The sequence below is a fragment of the Drosophila montana genome, unplaced genomic scaffold, assembly GCF_035044405.1.
Source record: "Drosophila montana isolate Dmon_TW-CO22-7 unplaced genomic scaffold, ASM3504440v1 contig_3526_1, whole genome shotgun sequence".
Lineage (NCBI taxonomy): Eukaryota > Metazoa > Arthropoda > Insecta > Diptera > Drosophilidae > Drosophila > Drosophila montana.
Genome location: NW_026998405.1, coordinates 51,712 through 60,759, shown reverse-complemented (window position 1 = coordinate 60,759; position 9,048 = coordinate 51,712). Strand labels below are relative to the sequence as shown.

Sequence of the window (9,048 nt, the reverse complement as noted above, 5' to 3'; positions counted from 1 at the left end):
TGAATAAAAGAATCCAATAGAGTAGATCAGTAACTTATTTTTGTATAATTTGAGACATAGCTTCTCACATCTTCACTCTTTCTCCATCTCACTTCCTCTCCCCCTCTCCCCCTTTCTTTCTCTCTCGCACTGTGTGTCTAGTGTTCCCTAGTCTTGGCCATTGGCAATTGGCGCGCAGCAAACCGCACTAATTGCAATACGAGCCATTAAACAGCACGTTGGCAATTATTAGCGGCTACCTTTTTAAAGCTGGCAAAACCACAGTACGTAAGCCGAACCCAACCAGTTGATAGAAAAGCAATAACAACAACAGCTACTTAGGGTTAACCAGCAACACTTGGCCAAAGCAAAGGCCAGGAGCAGCAACTAGGAGGGTGGAGGGGTTTGGTGGAGCAGGCGGGTTTTGGGGCTAGGAAAAGCTGTCGGCATTTTGGCTTTGATGTGTATTTAAAATGCTGCAACTGTTGAATACATGTGGGAAATTATGATTCGTTAAATGCTTCGCCGGACAAAACGGCTAAACGGATTAATTAAACAGCAACTCATATGCACGTGTGTGTGTGTGTGTGTGTGTGTGTGTGTGTGTGTGTGTGTGTGTGTGTGTGTCCGTTTTAAGCCGCTTGTTTTCTGCTTTTGAGCTGCATATTTAAAGCCCGTTGCTGGCAACGCTTTTAATTAAGGGTAAACGCAATTTTGCCAGTTTGTTGCAAGCCTTTGCATTTGCCAGGCTTTCAACGAAAACAAGAACAACTGCGACGACGACGACGACAATTTCTTTGACATTTTCTTTGGCAACAACTTGTGTGGCAGCAGTGAAAGTTTTGTGGCAAGTTCAAATTCACCTGAAGCCCCATCAATTTGCAATTAAGCAAGCGTTTGTATTTGTTTTCATTTAAGCCATTAGCATTCAATTAACAAATAAATAAAACTCAAAATCAACTGCACGTACATGTAGTGCCAAACACACACACAAACACAGATACAGCCACACACACACACACAGATACACGCATTATGCAATATGTGTGAGTATTATGAGTCAAGCGTGCGGAAAAAGCAACGCGCAGCCTGGCAATTGGTTAGCAGCTGCTTAATACACACACACACACACACACGAACACACACACACACGGACACATGCACGCAACCTTCCCGTCTACGCACACGACTTGCAAAAGGTTGTTATGGCATTCGCCGTCGCATTTAGTAACCGGAGCAAAATAACATAGCATACTTTTTAGGGGATGCAATCGTCTAGTTGCAACATCCGCGTCGGCTGCATTGATTGGCGCTCGGCCGCCGCAAATTGGCCACGGGGCGCCCGCTGTGGCACATGCGCAGGCGCAGCACAGCGACTGGCCTTTGCGTTACGTAACTGCAGCAGCAGCAGCAGCAGCAGCAGAGGCCGCAGCAGCAGCAGCAGCAGCAGAGGCCGCAGCAGCGACTGCTCGACGAAGGATGCTGCTGCCAGCAGCACAATGCCATGAACAATTGCCTGTGTGTGTGTGTAAGAGTGTGTAAGAGTGTGCGTGTGTTATGGACAGGCAACTACATGGGCCAAAGGCCAGGTCAGATGCTCAACTGCACTTGTTGCTGACGGTACGCGAAACGTTGTGTAGCAATAAATACAATTTATAAATAATCGCAAATTTAATATCAATTTCTTTCGCTTTTGCCAGCAACTAAAAAAAAAAAAAAACAAAATGTGGCACACATTTAAACGTATTGAAATTAGCTGCCGCGTGAATGTTACCTAAAAAGCAAAACTTAAAAAATAAAATAAATAATACAAAAAATGATCAAAATAGAAATATGTAAAACTCAAATTGTGAACTGAACAAAGTTGAGTGCAAAGGTGTGTGTGTTTGTTTTTTTCATATTGTTTAAACAAATTTGAAAAAAACCAACAATCTGGAAGAGGATTATCTATCGAATGCAAAGATGGACGAGGAGAGCGACGATAAGGATGATACAAAAAGGTGAGCACAACAAAGAATTACTCATAGACTCGCGTTTGCATAGTCAAATATAAATATATATATATATATTTAGATATTTGTATGCATAGCGGGGCCCGCTGCAATTGACAGTTATGATATGAAATACGTAGACAATAAATTATAAATAAAATAAAACACAGGTAAACAGGTATATTTTATTCGGGTGCAGCCGACTGTCTAATGCTTGCCAACTGTTCAAAGCATGTTGCCCGCCAAATTTTCTCAGAGGTATCGATACTTTTTCGATTTGTCATGCCCCCAGTGGATCTTCGGAGAAGCTGTGCAGGCAGTTTTTGAGTTAATTTACAGAAGAGCTCTGACGCACACTACACAAAGCCTATAAACTCCTTTCAATTTGTAGACAAGTATTAAATATAGAGATAAAACAAAAAAACAACATATTTTGCGGATTAAAAGCGAAATATTTTGTCTAGCGACAAACGAAGTACATTTCCATGAGCCAAGCGACAAATAATTGTGTTAATTCAGTTTTCGCTTTCCAATTTGGTTAAAGTTTCCCAAATCATAATCAATTGGCTGCCCCTCTGCCCCTCTGCCTAACCACCCCACCACAACTAAAACATCTGCTATAGTTGCCATATTTTGTGCGTAAGAACTTTAATTAACTGTAATTTGAGCATGATTTGATTTTGTTTGCCTACAAACAAATCTTATACGCTCACAAGTAATTACAATTGTTTTTATGCCCTTGCAGCGGGTATTAGAAGATTGTCGGGAATCGTGTAACGCCTGGAAGTAGACTTCGAATTAGTCTAATATATCATATGTGTATATAGCAGCCATAGGAAAGGTCTCTTGAAAGTCTATTCTTGTTTTGTTTTTCGAATTGTCTTGAACACAGTTGGCATTCACGAGTATTACAAAGCCCCAATAAATATAAGCAATATCTTATTGACTTGAGGATATATCTGCTGGAAGTCTGTAGCAAAAGTTTATCTAGGCAAAAAGTTGTTGTGTGCATAACTTTCTAGATTTACAAGATATTTCATCCAAGCTCAGCAGTTACGGTCTTCATTTGTCTGTTAATTCTTAACAAATCGAACTACTATATCATATTGCTCCGATAGAATCAATCGTCTGAAAATAAAGCTTTTGCATAAAGATCATATTAATGTAAGAGCATTCAAATTTCTGCGCGTCACAGCTAGACGTTTTTCTTGTTGTTTTCTTGCTTCTATTCCATAATATGTCAACGCGCCGAGTTTGTGTTTCAATAAATATATCAAATTGGTAATTCAATAGCCAGAAAATGCAGAGATAGAAAGAGAAACAAAGAGAAACAGAGTGAGAAAAATGCCCATAATTAATTGCAGTGACATTTGTGATTAGTATTCTAGGAAAGTCTTTTAAATAAGTTAAGTAAGTGAGAATGTATAGCTTATAAACATAAGAGTATGAACATTTTATTGCATACATTAAGGCTTGAAGACGCCAAAAGAAAAATGGTTCATGTGCAATTCAATTGTTTATATATAATTGCCCTTTGTACTGAAAATATTGCAAGCCTTATATATTTTCATATACAAAACGCGGGCTAAATTTGAACTCTTCCCAAAATTGCCACCTACCAAATATGGTTAGATAAATGATGACTGGGACTAAAGTAGTTTATATTTTGAGGCTGGGTCGCCTATTTTCAAAAATATTTAGACCGATTTTTGGGTTTCTGTATTCTTTTTGTTTTTATCAACTGATTTGGTTCCAGGTTTGTGGTGTATTTTATTTTTAAATAAATTAGAAAAAAAGTGGAAAAAATGAAATAAAAAGAGTAAAGAAAATTTTAATGGAACAAAGAATAAGGCAGAGAGATATTGAAGGGCAATAAGTGACCCGATGGGATGCTGATAAAGCATATAATTATATAGTCAGATAATCAAATTAAAACCATTTTATGCCAATTAATATTCTTCTTTATTACATAGACTCGATAAAGTTAATATAGCCAAATAAATCAAGTCCAAAGTAAGTCTGTGATTCACTTATGAGCCAAGAGCACACCTATTGCTGATTGGGCAAAAGAAAAAACATGCTCTGTCCCATTCAAAGCCCATTTAGAAAGCCATTTAATGGAGCCAAAAGAGGAGGTCTTAGCAAACTGAAGGAACTGGATTATGTGCTTAAGGAGGGGATTTTTTTTTTTAGTCTTTACATTCCACGAACTGAGATAAACAAGAAGATAACCTTCGCTATGCGCCCACTCTCTCTCTCTCTCTCTCTCGCTCGCTCTCTCTCTCTCTGTCTCTAACTTTCTATTCTTCTATGCGACTCGTTTTGTTGACACGTAAACGTCAATTGCAAATATCTGAGCCCAAAAATGCTTGTCCTAGCGCAACAAATGTAAAGCGACAACAACAATCCACACCCCCCCTCTAACCTTCCCCCTCCCGCACACGAAGATGTTCCGGCGAACTGTGTGGGGTGTGTGAGCATGTGGGCGGATTTGTCTAATAAACGCCAGACAAAGCATCAATCGCAGGACACACGTGGGCAAAAGGTGAGCAGCTGCTCGATGTGCCAGTGGGGGGGTGTGGGTGTGAGTGTGGGGGAGGCGTGGGCAGGGGTTATGTGTGTGTGAGTGTGAGTGTGAGTGTGTGCCTGGTTTGGGCAGTCATCGAAATTTGTGAGCTAATCTAGAGGCTTGCCCTTTAACATTATATTTGACCAGTAATTTTATTTTTTGGTAACTCAAAGTCTTCTTTGCAGAAGATCCCGAAATCTGAGCGAAAAGAAGCGTCGGGATCAATTCAATTCGCTGGTTAACGATTTGAGTGGACTGATAACCACATCGAATCGCAAAATGGACAAATCAACGGTGCTGAAGTCCACAATCTCATTCCTAAGGCATCACAATGGTGAGTGCCACATAAAAATAATAATAAATTAAGATCTTATTTATATACAATATATTTATGTGGCATGCGCAGAGGCAACGGATCGCTCCAAGGTGTTCGAGATTGAGCAGGAATGGAAGCCCACATTTCTGACTAACGATGAGTTTTCCCACTTGATGCTTGAGTCCTTGGATGCTTTCATGGTGGTCTTCAACAGTGTGGGCTCCATATTCTATGCCTCGGAAAGTGTTGCCTCGCAGCTCGGCTACATGCCGGTAGGTGGCGCCACCTAAACTAGATTAAACTTTTATAATGACACTTTCGCTCTCCCCTGCTCTGGCAGTGTGAGCTGTACAGTAAGAACTTTTATGATGTGACCTATGAGCTGGATCAGGAGGCCCTAATGAACGTCTTTGTGAATCCAGCGCCCGTCGTCGAGCCCAACCAGACGGACATCGGTGCCAGCAATCAGATTACCTTCTATATCCATTTGAAACGCGGCTGGAATGAGAATAAGGATTCGAGTTCGTACGAGCTGGTGAAATTCGTGGGTTATTTTCGTAGGTAGTCGCGCAGCTGACCAACAGCACAGTTTCTTTTTTAACTCGAAGCCCCATTAAACCCATAGGAATCGATGACAATACCAATGCGAACGACAGCCCGGACACCCAGAACCTGCCACGCATCCTGCAGCAGCATTCCGGCGTGGAGCTGGACAGGCGGCTAGTGTTTGTGGGCACGGGCCGCATACAGACGCCGCAGCTGATACGCGATATGAGCATCGTCGAGCCCAACGGCACCGAGTTCACCTCGAAGCACAGCATGGAGTGGAAGTTTCTGTTTCTCGACCATCGAGCGCCGCCCATCATTGGCTACATGCCGTTCGAGGTGCTGGGCACCTCCGGCTACGATTACTATCACTTCGATGATCTGGACAATATTGTGGCCTGCCATGAGGAATGTATGTATGAGCAGCAGCTCCAGCTGGCGCCAGTGCAATCTAATCTTTGCTTTCCGACCATTCGTGCAGTGCGCCAGACGGGCGAGGGCAAGTCCTGCTATTATCGCTTTCTGACCAAGGGCCAGCAATACATTTGGCTGCAGACGGACTACTACGTCAGCTACCATCAGTACAGCTCCAAGCCGGACTATGTGGTCTGCACGCACAAGGTGATCAGCTATACGGAGGTGCTGAATGGGGCGAGCAGGGACCCACAGACGCCCCTCCAGGCGCCCAAGTCCAGCTCGAGCAGCAGCAAGTGCGCCTCGGCGACGACAACGCTGCGTGACTTGGAGCTGAGCAGCCAGCATCTGGACAGCCATGTGCTGGACAATATGCTGGCCAATCTGAGCAATGAACAGACAGCTGCAGCCGCCTCACCCACGATGGACTCCTCGCCCATGTGGTCGACGGGTGCAGCGCCAGCCGCCTCCTTGAATCCCCTAAAGACCTCTAGACCCGCCTCCAGCTATGGCAACATCAGCTCCACGGGCATCTCGCCGAAGGCCAAGCGCAAATGTTACATGAACTACAACAGTCGCGGCAACGAATCGGACTCCACGTCCATGTCCACGGACTCGGTTACCAGCAGGCAATCCCTCATGACGCACTGCAGCTCGGTAAGTCAACATTTGGGCAGATTTATCTAATCTCTAACCGCATTTCTTTGTGTTCAAAGCAGAGTCATCGTCAGCGCTCGAATCTTCATGCACGGGAGCACAGCCAGCGGCATCATGCGCAGCAGCAGCAATACTCAAACCACCAGCACCAGCAACATCAACAGCAGCAGCAGCAGCAGCAACAGTTGCAGCTGCATCAGCCCAAGATATTGCCGATGTTGCCGCTGGCGCCGGCGCAGATCGTTGCCGGCAACGCCTGCCAGCTAACACAGCCCAGCTATTCGCTGACCACACCGCAGCTGATGGCGCCCAGTTTTCTGGAACCGCCACAATATCTGGCCGCCATACCCGTGCAGCCGGTGATGGGCCCATTTCCGGTGGCGCCCGTGCTGTCGCCGTTGCCGGTGTCGGTGCCGGTGTCGGTGCCGGTGTCGGTGCAGGGGCAGCAGCCGGAACTGCTGCCGGGCGCCGTGGTGATGACCACCACGCAGAGTCAGCTGCAGGATCAGCTGCAGCGCAAGCATGACGAGCTGCAGAAGCTGATCATGCAGCAGCAGGACGAGCTGCGCATCGTCTCCGAGCAACTGTTGCTCGCGCGCTACACGTACCTGCAGCCGGTGATGCCCGTCAGCTTTGCCACCACCAATATGACAGCTGCTGCCGCCGTTGCCGGCGCCAATATGCAGCGCAGCCTCAATTTCAGGGGCAGCAATACCGTGGAGCCGCAGTTCAATCAGTACGGCTTTGCGCTCAACACGGAGCAGATGCTGAACCAGCAGGACCAGCAGATGCTGATGCGCCAGCAACATAATCTGCACAGTCAGCAGCAGCACAATCACAATCTGCAGCAGCAGCAGCAGCTGCAGCAACAGCTGCAGTTGCAGCAGACCCACCAGCATCAGCAGCAGCACCACCGGCAGCAGCTGCAGCTGCAGCACAGCCTGCAACAGCAGCAGCAGCAGCACCTGCAACACCAGCAGCATCAGCAGCAGCAGCAACAGTTGCAGCTGCAGCACCAGAGCAGCATGTTGTCGCGCGAGGATATGGAGGATATCGATGCATTTCTCAATCTGTCGCCGCTGCAATCGCTCGACTCGCAGCTCAACAGCAACTGCAACGGCAGCAACAACAACTCGAATGCGCCGCAGAATACGAATGAGGACTCGCTGCTCTCGTACATGCAACTGGCCACCGAATCGAGTCCCTCGCTCAACTTTCCCATGGGCATGAGCGACGACGGCTCCGAGACGCACAGCGAGGACAACCAGATGATGCACAGCAGCACGCAGCAGCAACATCTACTGCAACAGCAGCAGCAGCAGCAGCAGCAACTGTTGCAGCCGCAGCAGGCGAGCAGCTTTTTCGCCTCGAATCCTTTTCAATCGACCCAAAGTCAGCTGCCCAACGATCTGGAGATATTGCCATATCAAATGTCGCAGGAGCAATCGCAGAATCTGTTCGATTCGCCGCATGCGGCTGGCAAAAGTCAATAGTATACGGCCAGCCTGGGGGCGTGGCAATACCGTGGAGCCGAACAGAACGCCTTGAAATGAGCTGCTGTCCCCAGACCTAAAACATGCCACACTGTGTATTATAAGTAGCAAGGCCCAATCCTAAGTTTTGGCACATGGCTCTCTTTATCGAACATACACAATACCCAACAATGAAACTAGTTGTAGATCTCAACAGACTGAGTATTGCTCTAATCTTAAACTTAACTCCTTATCTAAGTAACTAACTATGTAAGCTATTAACTATTCATGTTTTCCACTAGGCAGCTCGCATGTTCTCAAAATAAGGTTCGATTTAGTTTTAGTTTAGTGAAAGCTTAGACCAGCCAAACGTTTCCATTAGTTACAATTATCCAGTAAGGATCCAGGGATCTCTGATATGTATATAGAAATAAACTTAATTGTAGGACATAGATAAGCCCGACCGATTCCACTGTGTATATAGTTAGATATAGTTTTGTATGTGTCTCAGACAAATACCTAAAAGCGACTAAAACAAATTATGCAACTAAGCAAATTTTGCAAATATCATATATCATTTATACTATATTTTATATATGATGCATATATATATTTATATTTACATTTTTATATATACGATATATTATTTAAAGACTGCGCTTCGCTTTTGGAGTCATATAAATAGTTTGTTGTTATTATATAGTATTTAAGTCCAGACTCAGGTTGAGATTGCAACTGAATTATTTGCTGTGAACATATTCAAATATTATAAAATTCGACTGTTGTTTTTCATTCTTTTAAGCCGAACTGTTTTCCAATTTTCTTTTTCATTCCTGGTCGGAGAGGCCTTTAAAACTCACTAGAACATCTCTAATATGTATATGTGATTAAATTCTATTTCAGTTGTATTATCAGGCTATGTTCCTCTTAAACGAGTCACACTCACATTCACATTCACATTCACTTCATTCAAACTGATAGAAGAGCCAACTGCAGTGTACATATTATTCTATATATATTCCAAATGGCTTTCAACTCAAACTAGTTTAAGTAAGTACTTAGCTCTAAGGCAAACCCTGTGCATACCTATTATAATAGATATTG

The 9,048-nt window shown here is 44.5% G+C and overlaps 1 protein-coding gene across 2 annotated transcripts; it reads left to right on the top strand.

Moving 5' to 3' along the window:
• The first annotated feature begins 1,101 nt into the window (after positions 1-1,101).
• Positions 1,102-7,985, top strand: Clk (Clock). 2 transcript variants are annotated; one of them, XM_064692046.1, is made up of 7 exons: positions 1,102-1,979; positions 4,725-4,873; positions 4,946-5,127; positions 5,196-5,412; positions 5,481-5,813; positions 5,883-6,472; positions 6,535-7,985. In XM_064692046.1, the coding sequence occupies exons 1-7, from the start codon at positions 1,942-1,944 to the stop codon at positions 7,963-7,965; spliced, it is 2,940 nt and encodes a 979-aa protein (XP_064548116.1). In that variant the 5' UTR covers positions 1,102-1,941; the 3' UTR covers positions 7,966-7,985. The 2 variants fall into 2 exon arrangements, with proteins under 2 accessions (XP_064548116.1, XP_064548115.1); XM_064692045.1 differs by having other exon boundaries at positions 4,713-4,873.
• Positions 7,986-9,048: the final 1,063 nt, after the last annotated feature.